Source organism: Manis pentadactyla, chromosome 13, assembly GCF_030020395.1.
Source record: "Manis pentadactyla isolate mManPen7 chromosome 13, mManPen7.hap1, whole genome shotgun sequence".
NCBI classification, from domain to species: Eukaryota; Metazoa; Chordata; class Mammalia; order Pholidota; family Manidae; genus Manis; species Manis pentadactyla.
In genome coordinates, this window is record NC_080031.1 from 7962543 (window position 1) to 7981435 (window position 18893).

The following is an 18893-nucleotide window of genomic DNA, read 5'->3' on the forward strand; positions in this document are numbered from 1 at the left end:
CTGCAAAGAGGATTAGTCATTTATAGACTCGGGTATTTATGTAGGTTTTCTTTGTACAAAGTCATGGTCATTTCATCATGCCAAAGTTCTCATGGGGTGGCATACTCCAAAATAGCAGAGAAATAGAGATTAGTGAAAAAGGAAATAAAATAGGACCTTCCTCCTGGGCAAGATTATTTCATTAATCAGTATCCTTTAAATAAGTTTCTTCAGCCTATTTCAAATCCACTTTATTCATAAAGATGTTTGCTTAGTTAAGGGTCTTAAAATCAAGATGGCTCTATCTATAATTTTCCTCGGCCCATTAATCTGATAACCCTATCAAAGGAGATGAGATTAGCGTGGCATGATTCTTCAAGAAGCTGGCCCCTCAAGACTAGTCTATTCTGTTCTAATTGCCCATTAATCATCTGTTTAATAATCAGCTTAAGAATTTTCAGAGATGCATGACAACTCTATTTTCTGTTTCTAAACGTGTTTTCCTGCTTTTAAAATACTGAGACAGGTTTCATAGGGGAACCTCAGGCATCGTCCAGCTTTACCACTCATCTGTTTAAATGATTCCATTTACCACATTCTTACCACATGGAATAATTCTGTGATGGGAGGTTGGTATTTTCCAAAACAGTCCCCTCTGAGCATGACATCCCTCCCTGACTATCCTATATAAAATGGCCCCCCTCCCATTACTCTGTTACCATGACTCTCTTTATCTTTGTAGTTTTTAATCACTGTCTAAAATAACATATTTGGAAAAAAAAACACATTTGTTTACTTGTTTGCTGCTTCTCTTAATAGAAGTTAAGCTTTACGAAGGTAGGCCCTTTGTCTGTTTTATTCATCACCATATTCGTAGCATTTTGAACAGTACCTGATTCACAGTAGGACTTCCATAAATGCCTGCTGGTGGGGTGGATGGGTAAGTGGGTACATGGATGCGTGCGTGGGTGGGTGGATGGCTGATGGGTAAATAGGTGGGTAGTTGAGTTGGTGGATGGATGAATTCCACCTTGAATTCATGGATAAATGGGTGGGTGGAGGGATGGATGGGTGAGAGGTTAGATAGATGGATGATGGGCAAATGAATAGATGGATGGATGGGTGAGTGGATAAGTAGATGGATGGTGGCTGATGGGTGGATGGATAGATAGATGGATGTGTGAGTAGATGTATGTATGATGGGTGGATAGATGGGTGGATGGGTCAGCAGATGGATGGATTCCTTCTTTGGCTTCTGATACTGTTAAGCTAGTCATTCTCAAACCTTTTCTAAATAATGTGATCTTTTCTGTAACTCCCCTCTTAGCCTCCCCAAGGCAAACCAGTTTCAGCTCAGCATAAAACAGATAAGTAATACAGTGATTTTCCAGGAGATGGGGGATTATAGTTTGCACAAAGCCTCTCAAATGGTTTTGGTATTTTCCATCTCGCATTGAAAATTTAGAGAGCTCTTTGAAAAATACATTTAACTAAAGTCTGTACATGTACCCTAGAGACGTCCAAAGAAGTCTTAATTCTTCTTCCCTGTGAAAACTTACCAGTTGAGGACAGCTGTTACAACATTCCACTGTGCCCTTCACCCCCAGCCCCTGTGTTTCTCATCTCTAGGGAAATATCCCAGGACCCTTTATGCTTTCCTCTTGACCATCTTGGTTATTCTCATGAGAACATTATGCAGTTTCTCTACGAACATCTTAAACTGTGCTTGTCAGAAGTGGATCCGGTGCTTCAGATAGAAAGCAGGATTACCTTTTCTTTTTCTAGAACAGAAGTTCTCAAGCCCCGCCATTCTGATGAAGCTCCATGAAGCTCTGTAAACTCTATACATGCTCAGCTTCAGGTCCTTGCTTCCGTAGGTTGGGGGCAGGTCCTAGGAATCTGTATTTTTTAGAATTCTCCAGAAGATTCTTTAGAATCACTGTTGAGATTCTGTACTCTCAGATCATTACAGTGTATTAGCGGTCTCTTTGGCAATTTCTTTTAGTATTGATACGTCATGATGTAGAATACTGTGTGCATATTTGCACGGGGCAGGGAACAGAGGGAGGAGGGGCTTGATTCCGAGTCCCAGTAGAGAAATTACAATTTGAACTCAGGAAGCCAAGGTAGAAACCTCAGTGCGAGGTCTGGGCAAGTAGAGATTCACATGTGTATTAGTTTTCTGTGGCCCCTGTAACAAATTACCCAAACGTAACATCTTAAAACAATGTACATTTATCATCTTATAATTCTGTAAGCCAGAAATCTGATGCATCTCCCTGGCTAAAAACCACAATGTGGGCGAGGCTGGTTCCTCTGTAGGCTTCAGGAGAGAATCTGTTTCCTCACTTTTTCCAGCTTTGAGGGGCCCTCTTCCTCAAAGCCATTTCAAAGCTTGATCCAGATTCCATCTCTCTGATCCGTCTGTCTGTCCATCTTCCTCTCTGACCACAGCCAGGAAAGGATCTCAGGTTTTAGGGACCCAGGTGACTGGACATGCCGACCTGGGTAACACAGGCTGAACTCCCTACATCAGGGTCTTTAACTTAATCACACCTGCAAAGCCCTTTTACGGGGACTGGGTGTGGACACCTTGAGCTGGAGAAGCAGGAGTGATTTCAGACCCTTCTTGCTGGTGGGTTGGGTTATGAGATGGCCTTTCCTGTCTGGGGTAGGCCAGCGTGTGTGAGTCTCTATCAGGAAGGTCTGAAGTCCAGCCCCACCTGGGGTGGCAGGTTTGGTTTCTATAAGCCATTCTCTTCTTTCTTCTTTTTGGAATCATTTGCAAATACATTGTCACCTCTTCCTTTTCGGAGCCTCTCATATGCCAGTTGGGATCAACCTTCCCAACTGACTGAACATCAAATTGTGGTTCATCACCGGAGTTGTGTGATTCTTAACTTACTGATGCTCTTTGTTTGCATTATTTCATTTCCTGTGGAGCTACTACATAAGACAGATACGCCTCTCACTACTGTGATTCATCTTGTTATTCTTAGCATTACCCAAACCAGAAGTCAGTGTGTCCTTCCGGGCTGCAAGCTAATGACGGTACCAGGATGCTTAGCAGCCATGTGGTGGAGGGGCGCCTGCAGGGGCAGGTGCCTGCTGTCCTCCAGGCACCAGGGCAGGTGCTCGTTTCACGGGATCCTTGTAGACACGAAAGGGATGGGAGGTTGCCCCAGTTTTATGTAGGGGAACTGCACTTGGGCACTCTCACGCTCAGGCTGTTGCTTAAGCTCACATGGAGCCAGGAGTTAGGCCCCGGGTTGCTTGACTGCAAAGCTGTCACTCTTCTGAAGGCAGATTCCAGTCATTAATGTCCCACCAGGGGACAGCGGTGCCAGCGTGGAGCCCTCCTTCCTCGTTCCAGAGGCGTGTTCGGAAGCGGAAGCTGGCTGGCTCGGAAGGCACAGACCCCTCTCCCCGCAGGCCGAGCCTTCTGCACAGCATGGCCTCTCCCCTGTGTTGCAGCCACGCACAGCACGCTGACCTGCACGAGCCGGGAGTTCAGGTGCGAGGATGGCGAGGCCTGCGTCTTGCTCTCGGAGCGCTGCGACGGCTTCCTGGACTGCTCGGACGGCAGCGACGAGAGGGCATGCGGCGGTGAGTGCGCCCGGGCGACCCCTCGGCCTCCGCAGGTCCTCTGTCTCCCACTCCCAGGGAGTTTCCCCAGCATGGACGTGGAACCGATTCCTGCCCAGTCTTGGAGCACCCAGTGGGGCGAGGCTTGTCGCTCTGATCCAGCTTCCCGCGGACCTCATCCCAGTTAGGGAGACACTGGTCTTAGCCGACTTTCCACGCACTTGCCAGCTCGTGTGGGTGCAGCCCTGGGACACAGCGCCTCGGGCTCAGGGGGCGTGGACTCAGCCCCTCTCTGGAGTGCGTTGAGTAGCTGTCATCTCCCGTGCAGGCTGCGTAACGAAATGCCCAGACAGGGCGGCTTATAAACAGGAGCCTTCTTTCTCACAGCTCTGCAGGCTGGAAGCCCAAGGCCCCTGCTTCCTGGGACATGGAGGCCCCTCTTCTCTGTGTCCTCATGCAGTGGGAGTGGGGAGGGAGCTCTCTGGGGTCTTTCTTGTGAGGATGCTAATACCATTCGTGAGGTCCGTCCTTGTGACCTAATCACCCCCCCAAAGGCCCCGCTTCCTAATACTGTCACATTGGGGACTGGGTTTAGGCATACGCGTTTGGGGGACACAAACATTCAGTCTTGTAGCAGTACCGGATCCTGCTGTGTGTGGCATTGTCCTCGGGCTTGTAGCATTCTCTGGTGAGAAACTGTATCAAATCAGTGCAGACAAGGAGGTGAAATGCAAGGGAAAATATGGCTGGAAATAGGAACCCCTGGGAAAGGTTGTTTAGGAAGGCTTCAATTATTTTCTGGGATGTTATAAGATGAGGGTTGTGGCCTGACAGTCTAGATGGCCAAAGATCAAGGAAGCTCTTGGGTCCTTTGAAATCTGAGGTTGTGTAAGGTGCCACTTTCTTTCCCTTTTCCCCTTTCTCTCTCTAGAAGAATTGACTGTATACAAAGTACAGAATCTTCAGTGGACAGCTGACTTCTCTGGGGATGTAACTTTGACCTGGATGCGGCCCAAGAAAATGCCCTCTGCTTCTTGCGTATACAACGTCTATTACAGGTGGGCCCCCTCTTTGCCACAGGAGAAGAAAATGATGTCTTTCTTGCCACTGGATGCTCCACAGCTCTTGTGTGCACGGAGTGGCTCCCCATTAACTGAGTCAGACATCTTGGCCACCCCTTGCTGCTTTGATGTGATGGTATCTTTATTCTGTTGGCCAGGGTCGTTGGAGAGAGCATTTGGAAGACGCTGGAGACCCACAGCAATAAGACAAACACGATACTAAAAGTGTTGAAGCCAGACACCACATACCAGGTCAAAGTCCAGGTCCAGTGTCTGAGCAAGTCACACAACACCAACGACATCGTGACGCTGCGGACTCCGGAAGGACGTGAGTGTCAGGGCCGATTTTGATAACACGTGCTAGACCTAATGTGGAATTTTTGAAGAGCTTCCTAAGAATGCTCAGGAGCGTGGGAACGTAATTACACGTGCCTCATGTGTTCCAGAAGTATTGTGGCTTAGTTTCATGGTCCCGACAGGGTTGTCAAACATTTATTCTTACTATGTCACATTTTTTCTACCCTAAGAAGTTAATTTCAGATTCTGCCCATCTCATTCATTTGCATTTTTTATTTAGTTACTGCCTCCACTGTCCATCTCTAGGTATGTCTCAGTAATGGCGTTTATGAGATGACTGTCATTAAAATATGAGGCACAGCAGAAGTACACAGAAGAAGCTTACCAAAACTCACACGTCCTAGAGAGTTCCCTGCTTCCTCCCCCTTTCACAGTAGGTGACACTGGGGTGACGGTGTGCTTACTATGCTGACCTTTGGTCCATGGTTTTGTGAACTTTGCATTCGCAACTGTCATCAGAGCCCATGTTTACCCTTGGGTCGCACTTGGAGCTGTCTGTTTGCACTCGTTTATCTTAAACGTGCTTGCAGATAGTCACATATGAAATATCTATAGACCCCCGTATGTACAACAGGTCACGTGTGCCTGTGCTTTGTCAGCTGAGAAGGCCCAGAGAGCTGACACTTGGGCAGCGGTGAGCACACCTAGATGTAGGTTTCTGATGCCGTTCTTCAACAAAAAGGGCCAAGGCTTCCTGAAGAAGTTGTTGATGCCACCCTGGGGTGGGGCATCTACAGATGAGTGTGGAGCATCGTGTAGCTCCGCAAAGCAAGAAGTACTAAACAAAATAAAACAAGAGAACCTGTGTGTCTGCCTTTGTTAGATTAGCATTTGTTCCGTGGAGCCCTGGCTTGTCAGACGGTCAACCAAAGGCCCCAAGGGAAACTTGGAATAGAGACGTTTATTACTCGTAAGTCCTAGGGGTACATGGCACCCCTCAAGGCACCACATAGGGAGGTCAAGGCAGGTACAGGCAGACAGCAGCCAGAGCCCCAGGGCACATGCCTGTTTTAGGGTTCCTGGGCTGGATTAGTTCAAGCCAAAAGGAGAGGGTCTTGGCAGGCTTCATGGGGTACACAAGGAGGAGGCCCTAGGGGCTGGGGGACAAAGACTGTTCTCACGAGGGCTACTGATGAAGTCATATCAGGAACTCACATCTGCTAGTAACCCTAAGGATTGTTATCTAGGACATGCACTTGAATGAGGGGTCAATGTCAGTTTAAGGCCCCCATAGGCCACTGGGCCAAACAAAATAGATGCCGAGGCAGTGATGTCATGGAGTGGCTTGGCTAAACTCCTGATGCTCTGGAACACCGTCCGTGACTTTCTTCCCACAGGTACTAGCTGAGCCCCTACTGTCGCTCAGGTTCTGTGTTAGATATTGGGGGTTCAGAGATGAGTCCTTGAAGGGCTGGCAGTCACTAATTGTTGATGAATATTCATTGTCTCAGTTGGCTGGGCAGCCACCACAAAGGCGAGGTGGCTTAAACTATAGGAATTCTTTCTCACTGTTCTGGATATAGACGTTTGTGCTTTTGGAAAGTAAGTCTTGTTTCTTTGTGATCAGGCCCATGGTTCTCTGGTTGTGTGACGAGTCAAGGTAGCAGGCGCTGCCCTTGACAATTAATATCTCAGTGTTGAAGGCCCAGGGCCACTGGTCACTCCACCTGCCCAAGTGATTTCGTCATGCAGCCCTGTGAGCACAGCCCTAAGTCAGACTCGACTAAGCCGTGACCTGTGTGTGTTCAGCACCCCTTGCATTCTGGAAGAAAAGAAAGGTTTTTGTCAGTGTGAAAATCAAGCTAACAGCCTCTCCTGGTGGACGGGTCCCACCCCCGACTCTAGATTCTTTCTTGCCCTTGTTTTGAGCTCAGGGAAAGTCCTCCAGCTGAGCGGGATCACATGGGTTTTAACTCCAACTTACCTCTTTTCCAGTGCCAGATGCTCCTCGAAATCTCCAGCTGTCGCTGCACAGGGAAGTGGAAGGTGTGGTTGTGGGCCAGTGGACTCCTCCGGCCCACACCAATGGCCTTATTCGAGAGTATATTGTAAGTTCCTTCTGGGAGTTGGCGGGTGTGCTGGTGTGCATAGATTTCTGGGTCTCTTAGAACAGAAGCGTGTTCTGTATGACCAGGACTTGATTAGGTATATAGCCTTGTAAATAATGACCCATCCATTAGGACATGTTGCATCTCATCTCTCCTCTGTCCTGCCTCCTTGTAAGGCATCAGGATGCCCCAGCCCCTTAGGTTACCTGTTACTAATATCTTTTTCTTTTTGCTTTAGGTAGAATATAGCCGGAGTGGTTCCAAGATGTGGGCCTCCCAGAGGGCTGCTAGTAACTCTACAGAAATAAAGAACTTGCTGGTCAACACGCCATACACTGTCAGAGTGAGTGTTAGCACCCATTTCAGCCATCTGGGCAGTCTTAGAACATAGGGAGATGGGTGCCTTTTCATGAGAGCTCCATGCTCCCCTTTATGAGATGCTTTTTAGTGGCCTGCTAGGTGCCCAGCCCTTGCTCTGGGAGGTCATCATTCTTTTAAGCTCCTAAACCAGTGCCATAGACTGGAAAGAAGACTTCTTTGAGCACCAATGGTAATGCAGCTTTACCAGCTTTTACCCCTGATATTCTGCTAGCATTCTGTATACCCATCTCTTTTCTGCTTATCTCTGGCTGCAGTGTGATGCAAGCTATGATAAGTGGCATTTATCAGCTGATATGGAGATCTTGTGAAAGTTCCGTGTCTTTAGCAGAAAAGAGATTTTGCACAAATAGTGTTTGTTGAGATCATTTCCTCAATCTCCTTTTCCATGTATGTGTATGTGTATATGCGTGGTAACACACACACTGTCTCACCCTTACCCTTAAGAACAACCTTGACATCTCTTGATCAATGGACTTTTCATAATCTTGCACTGTCACAATTCCCTTTATCTAGGCTCGGTCCCATCATCTCTTTCCTCCTGTTATTTCAGTCACTGGGTCCTCTGAATATCCTGGATCCCTGTGCATATAATTTTTTTCCACCCTCATTGCCAAAGTTTCACCCCTCTAGCTCATTCAGAATGCTTGCTGTATGGCTTATTGCCCGTATTTCATACTAATTCACACTCTGATTTGAAAAGGTGGCTGCAGTGACTAGTCGCGGGATAGGAAACTGGAGCGACTCTAAATCCATTACCACCGTAAAAGGAAAAGGTAAATGATCCCAGCATTTGCAGATTTAGAGGAGACAGAAACCTTTTGGAAATCATTTTAAGGATGATCGGGAAATGCAGAAACAGAGACTAGAAAATGTCCCTCAACCTCCTTCCCCTGAAACACCCACCTTTCTGGGTGTCTCCAGTTAGTACTTTGGTTACAACGTCTTCAGGTGACTGGCGTATGTATTCCTCCTGCTTGAACTGAGCATTTCTCGTAGTGCAAACATACAAAGGCACTTCCAGAGGCCATCCTGCCCAGCTTTCTATCCATGCACAATACTCAAAATATCCACTAAATATCCCAAATAGGAGTCCTTCCCTTCACTAAAGCTAAAGGTGATTTTTTCCATGTTCACTGTGAGCATCTTTAAGCATGTGTCACGCTGACACTTGCTGCTTCCCCAGCGGCCCTGACGAGTCATGTGTGGGTGGTAGTTTCTAGCACTAGAGCTGATGTTAGTCAGGGCTGGCTGCCTGCCAGGGGCTGGGCACTCTGGAGTGCTTGCTGCTCTGCATACATCGGCTCGTCTCGTTGAAGCTTCAGAGAAACTCTAAGGAGAGATAAGGACCTGGGAGGGGTTATGTGGCTTGGCACATAGTCGGTAAGTGACAGAGCCGGGGTTGGAACCTGATCCTCCTGACTCCACAGCTTGTGGCCTTAACCCCAGCACCCCCTGCTTCTCCTGGGCTGAGATGTGCTGCCCTTGCACCATGCAGTGCGCAGAGGGCCTGGCACTTCGTCTTGCACGTGCGTGTCTCGTGAAGGCAGAGAGCTGGTCTGTTTCCCTGTGCACTGTCACTGGTGTTGGATAGGAGCCGGTGAGATGGCTGGTGAATGAGTGAATGGAAGCAGCTAGAACAAAGGCTCTGGCACACTGGGGCACAGACTCATCTTCCTGAGGGATTTTCCTCCTCTGAGCCTTGGCACTTGGGGCTTTCGTTTCTGGACTTGTTAGTATTAAAGCCAGAAGGGTCTCCTGGAATGTGACGGGGGGATTTTACTTTAACCTGTGAGAAATAGGCTCTGGGCTGTGGAGAGCCACTCTCTGATCACTTTTAAAATTGGGGCTCATAGAGGTCAGGGCAGGAGGCAGCCAGACTCAGTGAGCCAGCCAGTCTTTGCAGCAAGGTGCTTGTGGGGCTTGGAAAAAGTATACTGAATTCACACTCCCCTCGACTGTTACCAGCTCCCTCTACAAAACCGGTCGAAATGTATTGTCAGCACATACTAAGAAGAAGGGGCATTGAAGGTCAGCTTTAGGAAAAGGAACCCTAAACTTCCCTACCTGCATTTGAAAATCTCAGCAGGTGCCTGTTTCTCTTAAACTTGCACGATTTTGATGACTGAACCTCAGCTCCTCACAGGGGTTCGGTTAGGGTATGTGCCGAAGGCAACTGTGTGCTGAGTCCGAAAGCATGTGTTGTGATAGGTCTGTGACCTTGTGTCTCAGTAACGTTAAGACAAGGACAGAGTGGCCATGGCATCACCAGAAGCTCCGCGTTAATTCGCGAACACAGTGGGTTAATAGTAACAATGAGAAAAGCCACCGATTGTGAGCACTTCTCGTGTTCTAAGCCCAGTACTTGTTATTTCACATGAATTGCTCTCTCTCTCAATCCTTATCAAGCCTGTAAGGATGTTACGCTCATTTCGTGGCTGAGGAAACAGATTTGGAGAGCTTGACCTGCCCCCAGTCCCCTGTGATTATCATTCAGGTTGGCTTTGCGGTGGCACCTGGACTGTTTTGCTGTGTTGACAGCCCGAAACTCCTAACATTCTTTCTTCCGGTTCCTGCACTTTCCTCAAGCCCCCTTTCATTTCGTGCTTGAGCCTCTGGAGGGACGCCCCCACATTTTGGTGCATCTCTTACGCCACCAAGTCTTATCTGCCACTTTGAGTCTCTCTTGCCTCGCCTGGGTCTGAGGCATGCATATGTGCTGAGAGTCTAATACACAAGTTGTCATCAGACATCACCTCCTGATAACACGGATCCCATCCAGCCGCGGCAGGGTGCCCCGGCAGAGCACGGTCAGCTCGCTGGTGGGCCGACCTTCAAAATGACAAGCAGGGTGCTCATCACTTGAACCGAGCAGGGTCTGTTCGGCCTGCTGCTCTCTCCTTGTCCCCTTGCTCTTAGTTTGAGCTCGGGTCTTCCCGAGAATGCCAGTGGCTGACCAGTTCTTTCATCTGGCCGAGGTGGGACTTTATTGGAAATGGGGAGAAAGGGAGCAGCAGCTGAGTGCAAGACACTTCACATATATTATTTTAGTGAATTTAGTATATTTCTCTGTGAAATATAGACAGTATCTCCAGGCTCAGTGAGGAGAAATAACCTGCCCCAGGTTACACAGTTGGCTGTTAAGTGTCAAGTTCGCCAGACTGCAGAGGCCACCGTCTTTCCATTTTGCCACACGTACATGTACAGCTTAGGACTTAGGATTTCTCCTGTTGTCAGGTAGCTTTCAGAAAGGACTCGAGGCTGCCGGGACTTCACTGGCGCCCACAGAGGTGGCTTTCCCTGTGCCCCGCACCTTTCAGGACCAGGTGGGAAGCTGGCTGTTTGGGGGCATTTACATAAGGGACCCTCTGCTCCCCCCAATGGCCAGGACAGCTGATGGAGCCAAGATAGCTATGTGTTCACCAGGCAGCTGGGGGGCTGACCTTGGCTGCAGGACGCAGACGAGTAAAAACAGCCCAAGCGATGCCCTTTCTTGCCCAACCGAAAGGCGGCTGTGTCTGTTGAGTTGAAAACTGACCTTCTGCCTTCCTCACTTGGACCACGTGGCTTCTCTTTGTGATTCGCTTTTCATTTTCAGTGATCCCGCCACCAAGGATCCGCATTGACAGCTACGGTGAAAATTCGCTGAGCTTCACCCTGAGCATGGATAGCGATGTCAAGGTAATGTGGAAATTCCAAACTATCCGTTGGGCAGGGCTTTCCTTTGTACGGGAACCGGCGCAGCAGAGCCCAGCGAGGTAGACACGCGGGCCTCGGCCCCTGGAAGCCGCGCTCCCGCAGCTGGGCTGGTTCCCTCCCCCACGAAGAACGACTCGAGGCCTCCCATGTAATTATTCTGCCTCAGCCTGGTGCCTTTTTTTTTTTTTTTAACCATATAATTAAATGGTTCACAGCTACAGTGCAAATAAAGAGTTGGTGTTAACAGAATATGTACGCCCTGTAATTTTCAGCTTTATTGGATTTCCTGGCGCTAAGCGCTAATGCAGAAGTTCCCACAGTGGAGGAGAGAGCCTGGCGAGAGGGTCAGACTCCTGGGAGACATGCCCACTCGCCTCCACTGGGAACCTTCCTCTGCCAGCACCCCTGGGCCCTCGGCTTGGCCTGCTTGCATAGCCAGCCTCACCGGATTTACCTGCATCCATGTGGTTTCCCTGGTTGGGATCCGCCTTCCCCAACATCCCTCCTTCACTGCTGCTCCTCACTTCCCTCCCCGTTGTGAAGTTGTCGTGGGACAGACAGCCCTCAGAGTCCTCGTGCCATTTATTGAACTACGATGTGGTGGCATGATGCCCTTGGCTGCAGAGGCAGGGTGCCAGGCGTGGCCTTAGGGGGACCTTGTCCGTATAGTCTTTGGTTGTGAAGACATTTTAATGATCTTCGTTGTCCCACCATTCAAGATCTTTAGATCCAATTCTTCTGTGAGCTCAGCAGCTGGGAGAGGTCGTCTTTCCTGACGTGTGGGTATATCTGCCCCTGTTAGACAATGAGATCTACCCAGGCCCCTTTGTGTTGACCACTTGGCCTTGACTGCAGGGACCGCCTGAACTAAGATTTAGCTTTAATTGCCCAGACTTGAATATCTTTTCAGCTTTTCCCCTTTCTGCCTTGATGACCTGGTTCTCTGTCCTTTTTGTCCGCATTAATTTTTTTTTGTTCTATTGAATCTATTTTGTACGATACATGGTTTCATGTGATTTTTAGAAGTAGGTGGAATCTAAATATTCAGCAACGGCACAGATGGAGCTAGTTTACAGGTCAAAGGAAACCACCTGTCCATTGTAAGAAACGAGATTCCTGAAGAAGCAGTGGGAAAGGGGTGCCTTTTGTGCTTGGTGCGCTCCGGGACTGTGCTCTGATCCTGTCACGTGTTTTTTGGTTCTGGGCAGGTGAATGGCTATGTGGTGAACCTTTTCTGGACGTTCGACACCCACAAACAAGAGAAGAGAACTTTGAACTTCCGGGGGAGCATATTGTCACACAAAGGTAATCAGTAGCGCGGAGTGAGTTGGCGTGTGGGTGGGCAGGGGGAAGGCGGTGCTTCCTGCAGCTGTCCTTGTGGGTGGGGGGCGGCTGCAAAGGGTGGGGCGGGGTCTGCTCTGCTGCCTTCTGCCCATGACTCCTGACTCCAGGTGGGGGACCCACTGGGTGGTCCCTCAAACCCCCTTCTAACCTGAAGGCTCTTAATGGAAGTGGGAGGCTTAAAAGGAGGAAAACCTTGAAAGAAAATAGATGAACCCTCTTCAGATGATTTTCCAGTTGCAAAGGAAAGTTCCAAGATTTAGTTACCTGTCCCGTTTATGGCCTTGTTCTTTCATCCTTTGCCAGTGTCAGGTGACACAGGCCGGTGCATGACGGGGTGTTCCGCCAATGTTTGTTGGATGATTGGACAAGATCTGCATGGAGGAAGGAAGGAAGGAGTCAAATCCCTCTTATATCTGTGCAGATAGTGAGTGTCAGCTAAAATTCTCCTATCTGAAAATGGGCTAAAGGAAGAATTTTATTTCCATAGAACCATCCTTGGCTGGAGGCCGCCTAGGGATGTTGAGAATCATGCAGGGCTTTCTTCCTCTTTCCTTCTAGTTTCTTTGCAAAGTACTTTCTTCATTCAGGTTTTGATTGCTCACAGGTGCTCTATTCCTACCTTTCTCTGTTTTTGGAAACTGAAGGTTGCCCGAGGAGGTTGTACAAGAGTGAAAAATAACATTGAGCACCTACTGTGTGCAGGCGCTCACTCCGTTCCTCTGCGTGCATTGTTTTTCCTAGCTCCCGTACTAATTCTGTGGGATATGCTTGTTTTATGGGAGAGACACCGAGCTTCAGAGATGAAGCAATTCCCTCCGAAGATGGCAGAGCTGGTATCAGAGCCCATGTCTTTCTAATCCTTCAGGCTGTGAACTCCATGCCTCAGTGTTGCATCAACAGAAATTGGCAGAGTCAGGAACAGTAGCTGCTGCCTGGAGTGCACGAAGGGCATGCTCTTGCTCAGTGCCAGGCATCATGCCAGGCACTTTATAAGCCTTTTCCTTTTAAATCCCCACGACAGCCAGCTGCTATGAGTGCTGTTATCTTTCTCCACCTTGTAAACCAGGAGAGGGACTCAGAGAGTATCAACACTTCACCCTTGGTTATACCACCTCCAAGTGGTGTGTCAGGCCTTGAACCCGCAGCCTTCTGAGTCCAAAGGCTGTCCTCTTAGAACCCCCCCTTTGTTATAACAACTGTTCTTTTAGTTTTTAATAACATTTCCCCTGATTAGAAAGGGGGCACATGCTTATTACAGAAAACTGAGAAAACAAACTATAATGAAAATTTTAAATTTCCTGCAATCTCATTTCCCAGGGACCTTCTTCATTTTGGATCTCTCCCAAGTTAGTATTTTTTCTCTTTGCTGATCTATGTCTTTTTTTATAAAATTGGAACAATAGTAGATATAGTTCTATATCTTGCCTTTTTCATTTAACATGAAATTATGAGAATTTCCTAGTCTCATTAAATAGTCTAAGAAACAACTTTCAGTAGCAGCATAATAGTTCATGGAATGCACATTATTTAACTGTTGCTCTGTTGTTGGACAGGCAAGTTATGCACAGTTTTTTTTTTTTTTTTTACCATAACAAACACTGTGATGGACAATCATGTTCCACACATTTTTTGAGCCCATCTCTGATTCCCTGGGACTTCTGGATTGAAGGATATGAAGACTTTCAAGACCCTTAACATAAGGCCAGATGGCTCTCCAGGAGTGTTGTACCAATTTATATCCCCAGAAATGGGCATCTTTAGAAGACATTACCCAGTGCCCCTCAGTGTGTTACGAGTGGTAGTCATCAATAAATAACACCCAAATGAATTCAGAAAATAGTGAAAATCCTACAACATGTTGGACTCACTTCAATTGAGAGTTTACATTTGAGAAAAACAGGGTGTGTGTGTCGAGACACACATTCTTGAGTGACACCCCCAGCTCCCTCCTGATATCTCCCTGTTCCTGCTTTCATAGTTGGCAATCTGACAGCTCACACGTCCTATGAGATTTCTGCCTGGGCCAAGACTGACTTAGGGGATAGTCCTCTGGCATTTGAGCATGTCCTGACCAAGGGAGTCCGCCCACCTGCTCCCAGCCTCAAAGCCAAGGCCATCAATCAGACTGCTGTGGAATGCACCTGGACCGGTCCCAGGAATGTGGTGAGTCAGCCAGGATGACCCCTGCAGCGCAAGTTTGGACTATGTCCTGATGCTGGGCCACTGGATGGCCCTGGGCTTTCTTCTCTGTTGCTGTTTCCTCCTTTCTCACCCAGACACAAGCTACCCTCTTGGTCAGTTTTGGGGCACCTTCTATCCCAGGCCCAGCATCCTTTCCCACACCCTGGCCAAGCGTGTGAAAATGCCCGCGCTGTTTGCTTTGAACAGGTGCAAGTGTGAAGAAGGTTGCACATTCCTGTGCTCAGGGACTCACCCTGGTGGCATGGGCATGGTGAGAAATCAGCGCAGTTAACAAGGTCCCACAGGCCCTCCCCGCCTTAGGCGATGCTCCCCAACCATTCCCCCTGGGCCAGTCCTCCCGAACGTGCCCTCATTCATTCCAGTGTCCTTGCTGCTCTCCTGTAGAGGTTCTTTGCCCCTGTTCCTGCTTTATTCACATTTGCTTTCCAATCCCTAAGTCCCCAAATTCTCTTTGCTCACCTCCTCCCAGTTTAGGCCCTTGGAGCCTCCCTTCCTCTCTCCTGTCCATGCTTCCCTCTCTGCATTCCTGACTGCCAAACAGGGTTAGAGGAAAACTCAGGGTCAGCTGGGGCTCTGCAATCCCTTTGCACATCCCTGATGAGGTCTCGTCATTCCCACGACTTCTCCAGACTTGTACGATTTTCTTCAACTTCTCTGTCTTACCTGCTCATACACTGTTGGAGGAAATGTTCTTTGATTCTGCCTTGCAAAGAAAGCTTCCTCAGCACAGACCCTCCCACTGTGAACCCCTGCGGCCTCTACCCCTGGCTATGAGTGCCATCAAATTCCCCTTGGGGAGAGGGGTGTGGGATGGGCGAAACAGGTGATGGGGATCGAGAGGTACAGACTTCCAATAATAAAATAAATAAGTGACAGGGATGAAAAGTACAGCCTAGAGAATATAGCCAATAATATTATAATAACTTTATATGGTGACAGATGGTAACTATACTTACACGGTGAGCACCTCATAATGTATGTAATTGTCAAATCACTATGTTGTACCCCCGAAAATAACATCCTATTATATGTCAACTATACTTCGATTAAAAAAAGGTTCTCCCTTTCCTGCTTTAAACTCTTTGTTTCCCACAGTGTATCAATTAAGGTTAAGAGCGGCTGCATATGAAAGGAACTGAAAGTCACAGTGGCTTTAACGGTTTATGTTCCTCCTAATAAAAGAAGGCTGGAGGTCAGCATCCTGGGGCTTCTGCAGCGGCAGCATGGCGTGATGTGGACCCAGGCTGGCACCCTGTAGCGTCCATATTCAAGGTCACCTCTCGGTCCGGGTGGCCTCGTGGAGCCACACTGTCATCAGTATTCCAGGCCACGGCAATGAAGGCTCATCCCTTTATTTAATAGCCTCACAGGGGTCCCGCAGGACACTTCCGCTTACATCTCTGCTCAGAACTTCGTTCCTTGGCCCACACAGGCTTCAAGGGGGGTGGGAAATGTAGACTTTTCTCCAGGTAGCAATTCTAAGAACCAGGATTCTCCTTGGAAGGAAACAAGAATGGGTGTTTCCTGGGCAGCTGCCAGTGTCTGCCCTGCTGCACCTCTGCCCCCCCCCAAATCCATGCTACTTCCTGCCCCACTCAGCACATGCATGCAGCATCCCCATCTGTGCCTCACCTGGTAGAGTGCCACCCTGTCGTGGGGACACCCCTCCCCTACTTTGTTACCTAGTTCATCATGCAGTCTTTTAATATACCAACTAACATTGTGTATTTGCTGCTTTACAATTGTACTTGTTTTTTTTCTTTGTGCGTATTTCCTCAAAAATGAACTCTTTGAGGACAGAGACTACAGTAGCGTATTCATCTTTGTAGGTACGAACACAGTGCCTGGCTCACTGGGCCTTCTCTAAATGCTGATGAAATAAATGTCAAGTGAAAATATCTCTCAGCTCTTTTGAAGTGGTTACCAGAGGCTTACATTAGGAATTTGAAGAGACGAGGCCACTGGCTGTTGAGCTGAAGTCTTTTTCCTTTCTCTCCTTGTACCAGGTTTATGGTATTTTCTATGCCACGTCCTTTCTTGACCTCTATCGCCAGCCGAACAGCTTGACTACTTCACTCCACAACAAAACCATTATAGTCAGCAGGGATGAGCAGTATTTGTTTCTGGTGAGTTTCCTGGAGAATCCAGAGGGGTTTCTGCTCCTTTAAGGGATGTCTTCATGCCTCGGCTTCCAGCACAGACCCAGGACCCAGGGGGCTGGAGGCGTGGATTCCAGGCTCCGTGCACGTGATGGGAGGGTAGTTCCTCTGCAGCACAGCCATCAGGTTCCTGCTTGAAACAAAAGGAACAGCCACTTACCTATGTGGCTCTGTTGTGGAGGACTGAGATGCTGGCCAGTGGGTCTCAGGAGTAGATAAATGCTTTTGCTGTCGTGTATAGAACTTCAGCTACACACTTTCACATGTGTGCCGAGATACACTGAAAAAGGTGTTTGGTACACTACTGCTTGTAATAACAAAACATAGGAAACAAATGTCTATTAAAGAGAGGGATTGGGTAAAAATATTGTGGCTTATCCCTGCAACAGAATACAGGGCAATCATCCAAAAGAGATACAACAATTCCTAACAGAAAAATCTCTAAGCTGTGTTACAAAGTGGACGACATGAAGAACATAATAACATGTGCAAGGTTTTCTCATTTGTGTAAAAAACTTTTTAAGAAAAATAGGCTACACATACACATACAGGCATCCACACCTGCTTAGATAAGTATGTATCTATCGATACACACAACACACAGATATCTGTGCTCATGTGCATAGATGGAAGGAAGGCAGCCCAAAAAAACTATTACCAGTAGTACCTCTAGGAATTGGAGTCCTGGGGTAGGTGAGGGATTATTTTACATTTCATATCTTTTTGTACTGATTAAGTTGTAATTGTGTGCATGTGTCCTTATTTTGTTGAAAAAAGTGGTTTGATGAAGACTGCCGAGCCCACGTGGTATTTGTTTCAGGTCCGGGTCGTGGTACCATACCAAGGGCCGTCCTCTGACTATGTGGTGGTAAAGATGATCCCAGACAGCAGGCTGCCTCCCCGTCACCTGCATGTGGTTCACACGGGCAAAACCTCCGTTGTCATCAAGTGGGAGTCCCCGTATGATTCTCCTGACCAGGACTTGGTGAGATAGCTGGGCATCCAGGAAGCTTTTTTATTCTTGGCATGGTTTGGAGGGGGGGGAGTCCTGTAAGGGGGTGAGAAACATAGATACGTCTGATGATTAGAGCTCAGCAGGGGTCTTCCCCATTTCTGTCCGGCCAAACACAGTGTCTTGGGGGTGCCCCCTTGGCACTTGTCACCTCTCCATTATTCCCGGCTGTTCTCTTGCTTTATCCCTCCTTTGTCCTTCTGTACTCCCTTCCCTGACCTTTTAAAGTGGGTTTGCCACCCCAAAGGCTTTTCTAAAGAACAGGGTCAGACTTTGGGGCTCTAAAACATCCCGGGTTCCTGATGACCGTGAAGTTGTCTGTTTCTCGTCCCAGTTGTACGCAATCGCGGTTAAAGATCTAATAAGGAAGAGCGACAGGAACTACAAAGTCAAGTCCCGGAACAGTACGGTGGAGTATACGCTGAGCAAGCTGGAACCCGGAGGCAAATACCACGTCATTGTCCAGCTGGGCAACATGAGCAAAGATTCCAGTATAAAAATCACCACAGGTACTGGAGGGGGGCTGGAGGCCTTCTCGTGCAGCCCGGGGCTCCAGGACGCCTCTGGACATGGAATTCCCATCAGGAGTTGCCCGGGGCGTGCAGATACCACGCAGGCAGAGTGGGGTGGGGCTCCGGCGTCTGGGCGGCAGTGTGCAGAGGGCACTGCAGGCTTTCCCATTCTCTGTCACTTTCCTCTCCTCTCCCCCAGCTGGTTTTGACATTTCCAGGGGAGAAGAGGTAGAGAGTTAGGGAATAAAACTGCATTTCCCACTAAAACTAAGCACTGTGGTGGGGCGCCTGGACGGAAGTCACAGCGGTTCCTTGGGGCAAGATGACATGTAGAGAAGGAGGGAGACCAATAACTGGCCAGTGGATTCAAGGGGGACTTGCTGCCAGCCCAGGGCTGGCTCGGCAGTGAGGTTCAAGGTCAGAGGACTGGTAGTGGGCTCAGTTATTTGGACAGCAGCAGACAGTGTCAGGTGTCAGTAACGGAGGCTCAGCCCAGCTGGGCTGGCGGTGTGAGCCCTGGGCCCCGGGCGGACACCATGATAGCCCCTGGGCTCTGT

At 48.5% G+C, this 18893-nt stretch overlaps 1 protein-coding gene across 2 annotated transcripts in view; it reads left to right on the plus strand.

The window, feature by feature from the left end:
* Window positions 1-18893, plus strand: part of SORL1 (sortilin related receptor 1) — a 139924-nt gene that overhangs the window by 114076 nt on the left and 6955 nt on the right. For both annotated transcript variants that reach the window (XR_005025249.2, XM_036887607.2), the window contains exons 33-44: window positions 3454-3585; window positions 4496-4622; window positions 4784-4953; window positions 6918-7030; window positions 7269-7373; window positions 8112-8184; window positions 11007-11089; window positions 12316-12412; window positions 14430-14614; window positions 16660-16779; window positions 17633-17797; window positions 18159-18333. Coding sequence is in view for 1 of the 2 variants with exons in the window: in XM_036887607.2 (XP_036743502.2) it covers window positions 3454-3585; window positions 4496-4622; window positions 4784-4953; window positions 6918-7030; window positions 7269-7373; window positions 8112-8184; window positions 11007-11089; window positions 12316-12412; window positions 14430-14614; window positions 16660-16779; window positions 17633-17797; window positions 18159-18333 (1545 nt within the window). In the remaining variant the exon portion in view is untranslated. The remainder of the gene's footprint in view (window positions 1-3453; window positions 3586-4495; window positions 4623-4783; window positions 4954-6917; window positions 7031-7268; window positions 7374-8111; window positions 8185-11006; window positions 11090-12315; window positions 12413-14429; window positions 14615-16659; window positions 16780-17632; window positions 17798-18158; window positions 18334-18893) is intronic.